The sequence below is a fragment of the Pezoporus wallicus genome, unplaced genomic scaffold (assembly GCF_028554395.1).
Source record: "Pezoporus wallicus isolate ANWC-B61680 ecotype Strahan unplaced genomic scaffold, APGP_CSIRO_Pwel_v1 contig_4131, whole genome shotgun sequence".
Lineage (NCBI taxonomy): Eukaryota > Metazoa > Chordata > Aves > Psittaciformes > Psittacidae > Pezoporus > Pezoporus wallicus.
This window is the reverse complement of record NW_026641950.1, coordinates 854,469-870,949: the sequence shown is the minus strand read 5'-3', so window position 1 is coordinate 870,949 and position 16,481 is coordinate 854,469. Positions and strand designations below refer to the sequence as shown.

Here is a 16,481-nt window from a genome sequence, read left to right as displayed (position 1 = left end):
GGTCAGCATTCTTTACAGTACTTTAGTATCTGAAGGGGAGCTATAGGGATGCTGGAGATGGGCTATTCATTAGGGACTGTAGTGACAGGACAAGGGGTAACGGGTTAAAACTTAAACAGGGGAAGTTTAGGTTATATATAAGGAGGAAATGCTTTACTGTAAGGGTGGTGAGGCACTGGAATGCGTTGCCCGAGGAAGTTGTGAATGCTCCATCCCTGTCAGTGTTCAAGGCCAGGCTGGACAGAGCGTTGGGTGGCATGGTTTAGTGAGAGGTGTTCCTGCCTAGCAACTAGATTACTGACCCATATTTGGTGTGAATGGTTGTGAGAAGATTATCCTATTTTGCTTATGGATTGGACAGCCTTGGCCAATGAATCTGTTTTGGGAATGTTAGTTGGGTCTAGGAACTTGGCTGATATGAATTTGGTTGTTAACAATCGTTATCTCTTAGGCATACAAGTGGTATGAACTTGGATACCAAAGAGGTCACTTCGCATCAGTGTGGCAGCGCTCCCTCTACAATGTCAAGGGACTGAAAGCTCAGCCTTGGTGGACAGCAAGAGAAACTGGTTATACGGAACTCGTGAAGGTAAGGCAGCTTGTTTCTGTATACTTTGAATTTATTTATTTTTTTATAATGAGAACTATTATCTAAGGTATTAAACAGAGAAAATGCTAATCTATAAGGTAGGCAAAGCAAGTGTAGATGCCCAGAGGCGGATTTAACAAAAGATAACAACATAGAATTTCAGTTCTTTAAAGTCCTTTTTCTATTTTGTGCAAAGCAAGTAGTCTGGTTGTTATTCATATAACAGTTTTCATTTCCCAAGTTGCAGAATTTGTAATATTTTAAGAATGGTTATAACAATCCTTAAAAAGTAAGAATTAAAATGGGAGAAGAACTTTTTTTCCCTGTATGTTTTAATTATTGGTATGTGGCTTAGCAAAATTATTCTACACAAATAATTTATTTGCAAGAGATTTTCTTTCAGTGGTTGTTTTTTCTTTTATACTTACTTACATAACATGATAAAAAACCTACTATAAAAGGATAATTTTATTAGAAAGAAATTACAAAAGGAAGATTATTCTTTGTTATAATTTTGATGGCAGCATAAATAAGGCTAGGAAATTTATATTAAAGTGTGATTCTCCAGTGTTATCTTAGTTACATAAAAAAGCAATTACCTTTATTGACTGGTGTTTGGGAAGATCTGAAATGGTCATCTAGTAAACTCATTCTTGAGGTATGTGTAGGAATAGATACTTACTGCCATAAAAGGGATGGAGAAACAAGGAACTTCTTATACTTTTGCCAAACTAAAAGGAAAGAATATATATTATTTTATTGATGTTTCAGAGCAATCTGCAGTGATGTTTTACAGTAAACCATTCAAATTATTAAATTGCAGAAGGTAATGGTCTCCTTACCCTTGGCATGAGGAGACAAGTCAGCTTTGAAGGCTGAAAGAATTCAGTTTCCTGTTATAAAATGCCAAGGGCTCCACCTGCAAGGGATTTTTTTCAGGTGGATCAGTCAACATATGGAGCTCATGATTTGGATCAGCATCCTTTGTGGCTCCTAGAAGAGCTGTTCAGAAGACCAACAAGGGTGGAAATTCACCCCTGACCTCCACAGCACAGCTGGCTCTCTGAAATCCAGTCATACCTCTTCAATCCAGCCATTCTGTGATATATATTTTTAGCTATGTTACTAGCAATATGTCATTGAATCTGGTTGAAATTGTGACTGCAAATTTACTTACATACCTGTCATAATTCAGGGGTGGTAAGATTTGCATTCTGCAAGATAACATTCACAGTTGAAAGTATAAACCTAAAATGCAAGTTAAATGCATCAGGAAAAAAAATTTGTATTATTGCGTTTCCCCCATAACTCAAGAAAGTTCTGAAGGAAAGCAGGCTTGTCTCTAGTAACATGCAATGCTGAAAGCAGAATTTGAAGCAGTGTTCTCCAGAAAATGGCAAAAGATCATTGAAGACATTGAGTTTATTAATTTCTGAAATATTCCAACTTCTGTACATGTTTCAATTGAGAAAAAAACAAAAAAACAACAACAAAACAACATTGTTTCTTACCTCTTCATCTCATTACATTCCTCTTACTTCTGTGTGGGAAATGCTACCAAGTCCCAATGATAAAATTTGACATGGAAAGTTGTTGTATGAAGTATTGGAGGCCCTGACCCTCTCTCCCTGTGTTTCACTGCTTGTTGTTAAGAGTGAATGGACAATTCTCAATATCATGGTAGTTCAACAATGCTAACTGAAGATTTGTTTGCGATTAACTGAGCCAGCTCTAAAACCAGACTCTCTGTCGGCTTTCTTTGGTTCATTCTATTAAGCAGCACACCTGTGATCAGTGGCATCTTATAGCACAGACCTGGCTTGATTTTGTTGTAAAGGGTCATGTAGTTTCTTGGCACTAGAGACAGAGAGGTGAATTTTGACCATGTTTTTTCCACCAAAAGCCTGAAGATTGTCCTTTTTCAGTATTCTCAGTTTAATAAATTCCTTCTGAGGGGCATTCAGCTCACTTAACTGTAGTCATACAGATGCAAGGCATATTGTCTGCTAGTGATCTAGTTTACAGGTATCAAAGTATTTCTAGAGGATGATTAATTTTTACTACGTTAAATAGCTGTCTAAGGATGGCATGTCTCCCTTCCTGGTGTTAAGTTTCCTACTGATTTACTAAAAAATGAAGCCTAGGCAATTAATTTAGGCTTGATGTTTAACTGTCTGATGGGTAAGATTAAAGATGACAATCTCATACTTTATTTCCTTCTCTATTACTTACTTGCCTGGATGTCTGGGGAGACTGGAAATATGTCAGTAATACTTACCAGGATATTTATGATGGTGGTAAATCTTGCTTAGTGGTACTTTGCTTCTCTCTAGCTATGACCCATTAAGGCTTAATTATTTTTTTACTTCTCTCTATCTGTGAGCCATTGGAACTTAATTTTGTTGTAGTTTTCTTGAAAGAGTAAGAAGGGTTTCTCCCTGGTTTCACAGAGAGCAGAAAATATAAACCTTTAGTTTAGTATCAAGTGATATATGTAGAAATGTTCTGCTGATGTTTCTGATCTATGGTATTTCAGGCCTTTGGACCTGGAGACTCGAGAAAATTTCTTGTTTGAGCTCAGCTAAAAGAAAACCTTTCTTTTACCTTTGAAAACCTGTCCTATTCCCTTGGGACAATTAACTTTCCTTTCTTACTGAGTCATTGCATCATTCCCTGGTACCTTTTGTAAAACCTCAGCATTACTCTTCTATTCCGGTGCTCATTTTAAAAAATAATGACAGGGGTAAAATGCTATTGGATCCTAGAGTCTTTTCACCAGCCTGAAATTAATACATAGGTAATGACCTAGGTAACTTTGTCCTTTCCTCATGCTGTCCTTTGACTTTTGGAAAGGACCTGGAAGATGCTTTTCCAATAAGGTACTACAGTGAACAGATGATTGATTAAAGTAGATCTTGTATTGTCAGTTTTCTCTGATGGCTTAGATTTTATTAATTGAAAGTTTCAAGTGCAGCAAGAAAAGCCCGAAAGAGAATTAAGCTACTGGCAACACCACATATCCATAATATTTTCTGTAGAGTGACAGCTAGGGCTTAATGGTTTATCTAATAATAGCTAAACATTCATATTTAATAGAGAAATTAAATTGAAATGTGCATTTAAAGTGTGGCTGGATGCTTTAAGGGGAGCCTTGTGTTGGAAAGAGCAGAGATGATGCATACAAGTGCTGATGCTTAAGCACTGTGAGTGACCCAATGTGTGCAATGAATCTATTTTGAAAGGTTTAAAATACTGCTCTTTACTTGGAGGTTGTCAGCATTTCCCCAGCAGAGACACAGTAACTGATCATGAATACTCTCCTTCTCTTTTTTAGTAACAAAGAGAAGTAGATTAAAGTCTACACCATGTTTTAATTTTATAGTCCAATGGATTAAAATGGACGTGCACTCAGTAGTTATGCATTGAAAGGGTTTGACAGCACAGAGTAAGGATTCTTTTAATATAATAGTAACTCATAAAAATAAACCAATATTAAGAAATCCCTATTTAAATATAGTAATGCCATTGCCAATAAAATCTATACTGTTGCCAGATGTAAAGCAACTGTAAACTTCCATTATTGTTAGGAACTGTATTTAAAAAGCCATATGGAGGTTTATGGGAATCAGCTGCTAGAAAACAAGCACATATGTTCTCAATGCTGGTTGGCACCTAGTTCTTCACTTGGAATCAGGATATTGCACCAAATATAATACAAATTTGTTGCTCTAACCTGAGGCATGTATCCCTACGTACCATGAAGCATAAGCATATTTAACTTTTTGCTATAGGTAATGGCTCTCAGGTCAAGAGCTGTAAGTCCAAGACATGGACTTAGTCATTATGTTTTAATGGTGTTTTGCATTCTTACCCATCCAAGGTACGTTTAAGAGTCTGTAAAATCAGGGAGATCAAGGCTGAGCTGTATTTGGTCTTCCCGCTTCATTTCTACCTAGGAGATACCTATTACTCATAGCAAAGCACTGTCAGTGTGTTTTATAGATGGGATCAGGTTTTTAGGAGCACAGAGGTGCTGTTGATCTCAGGGGAAGTTATGTCTAAAACCATTGAGGAGTTAGTTCAAAATCAGTGACGTGTTCAAATCACTTTGTATCCAGTAAGTAAGTTGGGGAAGAAGCTTTAAAGTGTGAGGACAAACACCCATCTCTGCAGTTTAATTTTCAGCCTGGGCATTAGTGAAAGATTAGAGGTGACAAAGCAGCAGAAATGCTTTGTTCAAGAGCACAAATAAGGTTTAGTAAGCAAAGTAAGCAGCTGGGAAATGGAAGTTAACTTTTATCCAGATCTGTTGTTACACTGTGGATTTTTCATTTATATTGCTGTAACATTAAAATTATTTATAATTGGTAGAATAAAAGATTTTCTAATCTATTTGATTTTTACAAATGTAATGTCCTAAGGCAGCAGAGAACAGAAATTTTAATTGTACTATTTTGTGGGTTTGGTATGTATGAGGTACAAGGCAGCTTACACATTTTGAATGGTTGTGTCCATAAATCATTACCTGGTATTTCAAGTTGTATTTGATCTTTTTCAATAGCATCAGCATGTGCAAGTGAATCTCTGCAAACTTTTTTGAAGGTTTAAATCATAGCTTTCAGCTTAAGTGGTGTGTTTACCTTTGTCCTCTTTGAACTGGAATGTTCTGCCAAAGCCTGGAGTTCCAGGTTATGAGTGGTTTTGTAAGTTGCAGGAGTGCTTCCAGGTAAGGTGTGTAGTGTTTCAGCAGATTAATACATTTGTTAGCTTGCAATACAAAATGAGCTGTTAAAGAGCCCTTAGGCTAATCAAAAAGCAAGTCAAAGTGAGGCCTAGCCTGCAAAGAGGCTGGGGATTATTGAAATTTTACGATCTAAATGTAATTGAATCCGAGGAATGCTGTGACAGTTGGGTTTACTGCTTTAATATGTCAGAAGGGAAATGAGGATGAAGAAACTTGATAATGATGATGAGCACTTTTTTTTTAGTGCTTTTAAATTAAAAAAAAAAGTTAATAATGGCAGGGAAAAAATAAAAACAGTACTAAAACTGAACACAGTAAGTTCTCAGAGCAATAACCTGAATTTCACAACAGTCCTTAGAGAAAAATTGGAAGCTCATTCGGGATGAGGGGCTTGCTGTGATGGATAAGAAAAGAAGCCTTTTCCTGCCTGAAGATGAGAATCTACGAGAAAAAGGAGACTGGAGCCAGTTTACCTTATGGCAACAAGGTAAAACATTTTGTATTTCTTCTCTTTCCCCTCATTTCTTCTCATTTTCTCGGACTAATACAGTGTAATAAGGAGTAGCAACACAGTTTTTTCCAGAACCTTTTATATAATCACTGAATCTGCAGAAGAAGGGAACTAATAAAATAGCATCTGGGATCTCTGTGACAGGGAACAAGAGTTCTTTATTCTAAACCATGTTGTCTTGAAGCACTTCTAAGAATCGCTTGAAGGTAATAATCCTTCAAGTGATACAAGGCTGTCAACATTTTGCATGGTGATGCATAGTAAAGAGCAGTCTGAGGGAAGACGGAAGCGTGGGAGAAGACACATCCTCAATACTGTATTGTCAGCAAGGTGAGGATTGTATGAGCTAAAGAATATGACTTACAAGCTTGCTGCCCTATCCCTGAGCTGTGCAGAGGGAGGCCCATGACTTGTAAGTCTCTTCTAAGAGACTTAGTTTTATAATCATAATGTTATATAAACCTGCATATTAAAGAGTTCTGTAAAATAAAATATTAAAAGCAATTTATATCAAAATATAATCTGGTGTTGAAACAGAATGATGTTGGTGGCTTTTTCCATAATTTTTTTCTATGCAGTCTCATTATCATTTATACTTTTAGAATCATGCTTAACATATTAAAAGCAAGTTATATCCAAATATAATGTTTTCAAAAATGTATGATGTTGGTGGCATTTTGTTTTTTCTATGCAGTCTCATTATTGTTTATACTTTTAGAGTAATGTTTAAAAAGTTATGGAAATTCTAGTCTTCACAAATAACTTAAAAACAAAGATGTGCAGTCTGCTTTGATATTACAATGTTCAACTACTTCTGTTTCACAATCTGTAAAATGGGAATAATAATATTTACCTGTCTTTCAGTGTCAGCTCTTTGATAGCTTTGTTATTTTCTGCAAAGCAGGAAACAGGGAAATATTTGGTCATTGCCCTTACCAATGCTCTGGCTGTTTTTTTCACTAGGAAGAAAAAATGAGAATGCCTGTAAAAGTGTTCAAAAAACATGTGCTTTATTGGAAAGATTCCCAGAAGCTACTGGCTGCAGAAGAGGGCAGGTACCTGGCAAATTTCTTCTTTTTTACTAATTCTTAATACTTGGAGCAGGGGATTTTGAGGAATGTGTATGGAGAGATGTATGACTTTGGTGTATTTAATTATGTCTCAAACATACAATGGAGTTAACAATAAAAATATGCCTAGTTTTAGCCCTCAGTAAATGTAGGATGAAGTTGAAACCTTTCTATGGGCTCTAGCTGAGCCATTTTACCTTGTAGCTCTTGAGAGCTCATGGTTGTTAAGTAGTTATTTGCCATGGGTCAACCAATTAGTAATGATTCACTAAACCCCAGCCCTAAGTGACCTGATCTGGCTCATGGCTAATCCTGCTTTGAGTGGAGGTTGGATTAGGTCCTTTCTAACCTTAATTCTTTTTTTTTCTGATCTGAACCTAACTTTACAAGACTCTTTCAGTGAGCCAGATTCTCACTGTCTACTCCAGCCTTGTTGCATTAGACAGGAGAATCGCCTCATGGAAGCCAAACAAGAGTACTGCTGTCACATGCTTCTTTCCTAAAGGTAAAGAAATTTCACACCCATGAGCTGTGGCCTTGGGTACCAACCCAAGTGCCTGGTCTACTTGGCTACAAATTAACCTCGTTAAATCATGCAGTAAGACTTATATGGTATGGATTAATACATATGTGGTTGAATGAATGGCCCAGCACGGATACATGAATCTGTAGGACAGAATTTTTCATAATTTTTTTCCAAATTGCTATATTTTATATGTAATAACTACATGAGAACAACCATCACGTTGCAAAATTAAGGATGCAAAAGTTGGAATACACAGTGCTAGCATAATCCTAGTTCAGAGCCTTGGGAGTAAGTGTTCACCAGACGAGTACCTTTGATGTGCAGAAGAGCACTAGATGGCAGCTGTTGTGGGAATGAACAAGGCTATTGTTTCATTGATTTGTTGCAAAGTCTGATCATAGTGAATATAACTGATGAAAGAGGTCCTCACACGGTGTGGTTGACAGCAGGAAAACTGCTTTCTGTGGCATCCATAGCCAAAATTGACCTATCCGGGGGAGCAAAGTCTCTCTGAGAGCTACTATTTTGTTCATCATCTTTTAGCACCCCACATGTTATCACCCGGATTTGATTTTCAGAGTCATTGTGTACTTGCAGTTATAGCCGTAGTCATGTGTTTTGAACATATAAAATGTAAGATAATGTGAAAAATAGTGCTCTAGAAGTCTTGAGTTCATACACTATTGGGGGATGAGTAGGACAATTTTGATCTTATGGTATCCATGCCTCAGATTCTTACTGGTAAATTAAGTTTAAAATATCACCTAGTCTGTACTCACATACAGAAACAATGGGAACAAATCAGGAAACTGGGAGTTGTCTGGTGGGTTGACTATTGGGATGCTTTGGGCATGTCATGTACTGACAAAGGTTAACAAAATGTAAAATAATCACTTGCTTAGTGCTGCTGAGGACTGTGTAGAACAATAACAAGTGATCATATTATTAAAAATTATGTCATTCTTAAAAATAACAGTAAAATAAAAGCACAGGGAGTTTTAATTCTGGGTGTTTCTTATCTCTTTAGAGTTTTAAATTACAACCATAGTGTAATCTGTTGGTAGATTGGCAAATAGTCCTATAAATAGGACTATTTATACTCAATAATATAGGACTATAGGACTATAAATAGGACTGTTTATATGAGGACAGTGCATACATTTAATTCATGGGCATATCCAAGCTGATCTGTGTGGACAGATAAAATACATGACAGTAATCATTCCGCAGTGCTGGTATATTAGCATTAAAAAAAATTGGTTTTCTGGGATATTAGTAACTATCCTGCCTAGCCAGTTATTTGCATTGCATCTGGGTCTGACAGGGCAATCGAGTTAATGCACCTCAGTGTAGCAAAGCTGAAATCAGGTTCAGGTAAACTGAAATAACAGCTAAGGCATTAGGCACACACTGTCTTCTACTGATTTTGTCACAGTTGGAGAGCAAGTAACACCTTAAACCCTAAGATTTATCAGCGTTACCCTGTCCCAGCCAGATGTGCAGATTTCTCAGTTGAAAAGATGCTTCTCGCCTCTGTGTACGTTATTCACACTTCCTCCTGATCCGGTTGTTGTAGAATTTCAAAAAGAAGGAATGAGAAGGGATGTCTGGAGATTGCCTAGTCCAACCGCTTGCTCAAAGCTTGATGAACTAGAGCAGGTTACTTAGGACTGTGTCCAGTCAGGTTTTGAATGCCTCTGAGGATAGAGACTCTACAGCCTCTCTGGGCAACCTGTTCCAGTGCACAGAAAAAAAAATTGTTTTTAATGTTTAAATGGAGTTTCCTGTTTTTCAATATCTGTCCATTGCCTCTTTGCCTGTCACTGGGTACCACTGAAAGGAGCCTGCTTCCGTAATCTTCACTCCTCCCATCAGGTATTTGTATGCATAGATAAGATCCCCCCCTTTGTGCTTTCTGTTCTCCAGGCTGAGTAGTCCCAGCTCTCTCTGCTTCCCCTTGTATGTCGGATGCTTCAATCCCTTGATCATCTTTATAGCCTTTAACTAGACTTGCCTTGGTATGTCCATGGCTGTCTCATAGTAAGTAGCATAGAACTGGATTTAGCACTCAATAAATCTCACCACATCTGAGTAGAGGGGAAGGATAACCTACTTCTGCTGACTGCTCTCCAAAGCTCTCCTTACTGCAGCCCTGGTGGCTGTTGGTCAGCTTGCTGCAAGGGCATATTTCTGGCTCATGTTCAGATTGTTGTCTATGATGACCCCACAGTCTGTTTCTGGGAAGTTGCTTTCCAGACACTTGTGCACCAGCTTGTACTGGTACATGAGGTTATTTCCTCCCCAGTGCTGAACTTTACCTTTATTTTTGTTGATCATCATAAGATTCCTGTTCACTCCTTTCTCCAGCCTGACAAGTTCCATATGAATGGCAGCAGGAAAAACATTAGTGTATATCAGCCATTCCTCTCCAATTTTCTATCATCTGGAAACTTGCTGAAGGGAATGCACTCTGTCCCATCATCTGAGTCATTTGTGAAGCAATGAAACAGTGTTGTACCCAGCACTGAGCCCTGAAGTATACCTCTGATGGGTGGCCTCCAGCTGGACTTTGCATCTGTTCACAACTCTTTGAGCCTGGCTTAACTGATAGTTTTCAATACACTTCATTGTCACCTTATCAAGTTTCTATTTCATCGGTTTGTCAATAAGGATGTTCATGGCAGGATGTTGAAAGGCTTACTAAAGATGAGATAAAAAACATCCACCAATCTCTCCTCATCCACCAAGCTAGTAAAGTACAATTTCCCCTCCATAAATCCATGCTGACTACTCCCAGTCAAATTCTTTTCCTTTATGTGTTTGGAAATGGTTTCCAAGATTGTTTGCTCCATCACTATCCCAGGGATTGAGATGTGGCTGACTAGCCTGTAGTTCCCCAGATCCTCCTCTTTGACCTTCTTGAAGATAGGAACAACAACATTACTCTCTACCAGTCCTCAGGAACTTCTGCTGGTTTCAGTGACTTTTCAAAGATGATTGAGTGTGGATTCACAACATTGTCCAACTCCCTCAGCACTCAAGTGTGGATCCCATCAGGACCCATGGACCAGTTTGAGTTTGTTTAAACGTGCCCTAACCTGATCTTTCTTCACAGAAGTTAAGCCGACTTTGCTCCAGTCTTTTCCACTGGTCTGTTACCTGGAATTCCTGGAAGTCAGTCATGCTAGTAAAGACTGAGGCAAAGAAGGCATGTAGTGCCTTAGCCTTTCCCATGTCCTTTATCATCAAATCTCCTGATGTATTTGTAGAACATGTGTTGCCCTTCACTTCCATCTCCAGATTCAACATCAGGAGAGCTTTGACTTACCTAATGTCATCCCTGCATGCTCAGAGAATGTTTCTACAGTCTTCCTGGGTGACCTGACCCTGCTTCCACCTCTTGTATGCTTCCTTTTTGTGCTTCAACTTTGTCTGAGTTCCTATGACTCCTGCACATGGGAATGAACCATTCTTGAGCTTGGACAAAGCTCAAGATACTTAAAATAAATACTTAATATAAATACTTAATATAAATACTTAATATGAATACTTAATATAAATACTTAATATAAATACTTAAAATAAACCAGCTGTCCTAGACCCTTTTTTTCTCCAGCACTGTATTTCATGGGATTTTTCCCAGCAGATCACTGAATAAGTCCAAGTCTGCTCTTCAGAAGCTGCGGGTGGTAATCCTGTTTTTGCCTTTCTACCTTGTCTCAAGATCCTGAATTCCGTCATCTCAGGGTTCCTCCAGACAAGGCTTACAGTCACCTTCACATCACTTTTGTCACCTGAGAAGGACTGGCCAGTCTGGCTAAGACAGGCCTTTTCTCCTGTAGTCCATCCTTTTAAACAACAAAAGTGGCTGTAACTCTTTCCATAGTAAAAAAAAAAACCAACACAAACAAAAAAAAAAAAAAAACCAAAACACAAAATTCTTCTGATTGTAGATAGAAGATAATTATTTCAGATTGAAATATGAATACTGTTTATTTTAAGCAAAATGAAAAATAAGGACTTTCGCACACACACCTGGATGCATAAACACTCCACAAGGCATGTATTCTATAGTATTGAACATGATTAGGATATGAGAATGAGCAGTTGCTGCTAAGACCATAACAAAAGATGACATTGCACTTTTGGCCCATCATCAAGGATGAGATGCAATGAAGTCCTGAACTTCTAGCAGTATGGCTGTGAAGCTGAACGTGTTGAAGGCCTGCCTTTCTCTTCTTGCAGATCAAATATTCTATCATGCACCCAGGGACTCATGTCTGGCCCCACACAGGGCCCACCAATTGTCGGCTAAGGATGCATTTGGGCTTGGTGATACCTAAGGAAGGCTGCAGGATTCGGTGTGCCCAAGAGAACAGGTATGGTTGGATGTTTGGGGTTCTTTCTTTCTACCTCTCTCAAGGCTGAAAAAGGGATGGGATTGCATGTAATTAAAAAAAAAAAAAAAAGTAGGGGATATTTTACTGTTCAGGAGGTGTAATGTATTTCCTTAAACCAGAAACTTGCACACTAACTCTTGGTACAAGCATATAAATATCAGTACTCAAACTTCAATGCCAGAAGAATCTTCAGAGATGAAGCTGCTCCTCTTTGCTATGGCATGGAAATAACAGTGGGTTTAGTCCACAGATTCTCTATGTTTGCTTTTACAGTGCCAATGCCAGTCTAACAGAGTGTCAGCAGAGTTCCTCTTTGTTTTGATTTGGGGGGGCTTAGATTTCGTTGTATGTACCTCCGTTCTCACCACCATGATGGAATACTCTTGTATTTTTGGTAGAAGCCTCCTTCTTAGCTGGTATTATTTGTTTTAATTTGGTTAAAAATATTTCAGTTGAAGTTAATTTCAGTCTGAAGACATCTATACAGTTTTTGGCCCAATTACTTACAGAGGTAGCAAATTTCTTTAAAGTGCATTTCAAGTAAGAATTCTTACCTCTTAGGGAAAAGTTGTGTTGATTTGAAGGCCCGTTCTGTCTCTGTTTGCTTGGCACAAAAACCAAAATAAGGTTCAACAGCTTATACATTTACAATCAGGCTATATGCTCCCCTGGGAAATATGAGGAGATGTAAGAAAGGATAAAACATTCAAGCCTGTGCTGTAATGTGTTAACTTTAGCTGCTTTTGGCAAGAGCTATACATTCAGAATCAAACGCAGGAACGCAGGATTTTCCCTGAAAGCACTGAAAGTATGCCTACTGCTGGCAATGAAAGGGGTTTTTTTTTTGCATCACTTCCCCCATAAAAGAGGAGTGGGGTGAAGTACTGTGGAAAAGAGTGGTGCCAGGAGGAAATCCTACCTTAGGCATTTTTTGTTCATTCCTCTCCTGGTGGTTCAGAGCCATGGTAAACCAGTGGCTTCAAATAGGAGTGCTGGTTCAAATATGAAGCTTATTGTAGGTCATGCCTTTTCTGGCCTTCTGTTCCACTGCTGTGTGTATGAGAACACAGAAACAATGAGAATTTTGTGCTTGGTTACCTTTGTGTCATGCAGTGTGGGTGTTTAGAAGGGCAGCATTACAATGCTACTCATAGTTTGATGGATAGGCAACTCAGCTCTGTCTAGTACTGCATTCTACTCCTTCACCTGCAGAAGAGTCTTTCTGCAGCTGCTAGGAGCTGTATACCTCACTATTATTCAGTACAGCTGTAGTAATTTTAGGTTGTTGGGCCATTTTGAAGTCCCAGCACTGTAAAGCATAGGGTAAAATGCACAAAAATGGTAGGTAAATAATATCTAGTACTCAAAATCAAACATGTCTGTTCAGAAAAGGTAATCATGTTTTAAAATGAAAGTGCAGAATTACAGGCTTATGCAGAAGGCAGTCCAAGATCTCACCTTAACAGGTCACACTAGAGCCCTGCAGGTGATATAGAAACTACTCCCAAAGTGGCTTAACACTAGGCCAGAAGAATATCATCCCTGTGGTCCCACTGTGAAGTGTTTCTCACACCATGAAGGCTTCTAGAAAATATTTATTTGCATGCTAATGGTGGGGTTTGTAATCTATTCAAAAGGGGTGTCATGGTTTAAGCCCAGCCAGTAACTCAGAACTATGCAGCTGTTCCCTCACTCTCCCTTTACCGCCAATAAGCACAAGTGATAAACTGGGCATGACGTGCTGTGGTATGGAATACCCCTTTGGTTAGTTTGGGTTAGGTGTCCTGTCTCTGCTCCCTCCCGGCTTCTTGTGCCTGTCCTCACTGGCAGAGCATGAGAGACTGAAAAGTCCTTGATCAGGGTAAGCATTACTAACAACTAAAAACATTGGTGTGTTATCAGCACTGTTCTCAGACTGAAGCCGAAACACAGCAAAAAAAAAAAACAAATCAAACCCAAACCAAACAAAAAAAAAACAAAGCCCAGCAACCCCCATCAAAAGTAAAAAAGCTGTCAATACAAAATACCCACAAAATACCAACAAAACCACAAAAAAAACTCCACACACCTCCCAAAAAAAAAACAAAGTCAACTTGATTTTCTTAATGCATTACAGCATTGAAAGTGGTTGATTCCCATTGAGTTGAATAATACCAGTGTAATTTTAGTGCAGTAGCAGAGACTCAGAGTCTATAAGGCATAAAATGTTTTTGTTATCAGGTAATTGATATGGTGGCAGAAAAATGATATCATTATAGCTGAAGCCTGCAAAAGGCTCATTATCTGAGCCTTCAAGGCTAATGTCTATGTGCAAGCCCGTGTGAATTTTTTACTATATTATGCTTTATGGTTTATGTACTCTTGCTTAAAATATGTTTAGATGATCATTTCAGTTGATCCAATTTCTGTTTCTACTTCTCTTCAGAACATTACAGCACAACCCTATAAATTTTGATGTTAATTTTTGCTTTTGTGGAATTCAAATACTAGATTACTTAGGATACTAAATTTCATTTGCACCCTGTTTTTGAAAAAGAAAATTGTTTTCTCTGTGTGTGAACACTGTTGAATAAGTTAAGCGATGCGTTTCCATGTTTGATGGCAAGACTTTTGTTTCATAGTTCTTAATTCCCTTTAAGAGCATCCGTCTTCTTGTACTGCTTCACCTCCTAAGGAGTCCTGTTAAAAAACTTGATTATGTAGTCATTGTAGAGAAGCTTCATCAGTCTCAACTGGGGGGATAATGAGAGGTGTGCTTTTGTCCTGCTGCAATGCAAAATAAAGTTGCTTTGCTCATACCACTGCCTGACTCTACAATAGACAAACCATGTTACACAATGAGCTGCAGTGTCTAAATGCTGTGGGTAAGGTTGAGATCTGAGGGGCAGTGACAAATGACTAGCACAGTGACTTTTTGACGTTGTGGCATTATCACTAGTGGTCACTGATGAGTTGCTTGTTTTTTGCAGTGTCAGGAATACATTTAATCAGACACTAAACTTCTTTTCAAAACTATGAATCCAGATCTCAGCAGGCTGGAGAAGCGTGCCAGCTGAAACTTCGTGAAATTCAACAGAGGCAAATGCAAAGCCCTGCAACTGATAACAACAGATCAACACCTTGCAACAGTACAGACTGGGCGATGGTTGCGTAGGAAGCAGCTTTGCAGCAAAGGACTTGAGGATTCTAGGGGACAAATTGCACATGGGTCCTAATGTGCTCCTGTCTTGATGAAGGCTAGCTGTGGACAGGAAGCAGTTTGAGGGGAGCAATTGTTTTCCCTTTCTTTTGCACTGAAGATGCTGCCTCTGAAGTGTTGTTTCCAGTATGGGGCTCTTCAGTACAAAAAAAAAAGTCATTGATAAACTAGAGGGCCTCCAGTGGAGGATGGAAAAAGATATTCAGAAGACTGGAATATGTGACACATGAGGAGAATCTCAAAAAGCTGGTTTGGAGTCTGTAAAAGAGAAAGCTAACGAGGAGCCTAGTTACTGTCTTCAGCTACTAGTGAGTGACTGTGCAGAAGACAGAACCAGGCTTCTCTGAGGTGTCCAGTTATAGCATCAAAAGTAATGGACACAAGTGACAGTGAAGAAAAATCCATCTAGATAAAAGGAAATTTTTACAATGGGATTCGTGAAACACAGGAAGAGATGGTGGAATGTCTGTGGTTGAAGATATTCAGAAATCTACTAGTCAAGAACCTGAGAAATCTCATCTAACTTCAAAGTTGGATCTAACTTTGCAGTGAGTCTTGCTCTGAGCAGAGGCTTGGACCACATGCCCTGCCAAGGTTTCTTCTGACCTAGATTATTCTGTGGTTCTATGCTTATAGTAAGTGAAATTGACAGAAACACTGATTCTTCCAATAATTGATATCTCCCTTCTAAACTGCCTCTTGCCATTTCTGTTAAAGCTGGTAATTTTGTTATTTATCAGAAGATGGAGGTGCTCAAAACCGAGCCATGTTGAATAAATTATGTGTATTCCTTTTCTTGCCTAAAAAAGATACAGATCTTGGAAAAGTATCACTGTTGAAACTTAGCTCTTCCATGCTGTAGTGAACAATCACCCAGGGTATTTACATCTTTTCAGTGATCTGCTCTGCTAAACACTTAGCAAGCAGAGGGGCTTGCTAAATTACATGGTCTCATCCTTCCAGTTTAGTTTTGACAGTGTAGTTAACCCAGTGTACACCATGGCATGGCAACCTTCCTCTGAAGAAAAGTCTTTAGGCTCAGTGCTTTGAATGGATTTATGGGACAAGACTCTTAAAATCTCTGAAATATTAAGCGTGATCAGGGCCTGATTCTGTTGCTTTGATTTTCAGAAAAAGCAGATTGATTCAATGTAATTTGGTTTTGAACCATAAAATCAGATTACTGGTCATTCCCTCTGTTTCCATCGCTCATTATGTATGTATCTGATTAGAAAAGGAGAAAAGTTGATTACTACACTAGTTATTAATACTTGCTTCCTGCTTATTGGACTCAACTCATTAAAAGTATGTAAATAACAAATATTGTAAATGTCTGAATGTGTATGTGGGCAGAGTGAGGGGAAACAATCCCTCAGTAATAAGAAGGTCCATTAGACTGATCTTTCTGTAGTTTCTTTTAATGAAAACCCTGATACTTCAGT

General features: G+C 38.5%; 1 protein-coding gene across 1 annotated transcript in view; it reads left to right on the top strand.

Moving 5' to 3' along the window:
• The window catches only part of ASPH (aspartate beta-hydroxylase), a 111,639-nt gene that overhangs the window by 90,776 nt on the left and 4,382 nt on the right, over positions 1-16,481 (top strand). Inside the window, exons 23-26 of the mRNA XM_057426241.1 lie at positions 452-589; positions 5,685-5,820; positions 6,808-6,899; positions 11,686-11,819. Of these exons, the coding sequence (XP_057282224.1) occupies positions 452-589; positions 5,685-5,820; positions 6,808-6,899; positions 11,686-11,819 (500 nt within the window). The remainder of the gene's footprint in view (positions 1-451; positions 590-5,684; positions 5,821-6,807; positions 6,900-11,685; positions 11,820-16,481) is intronic.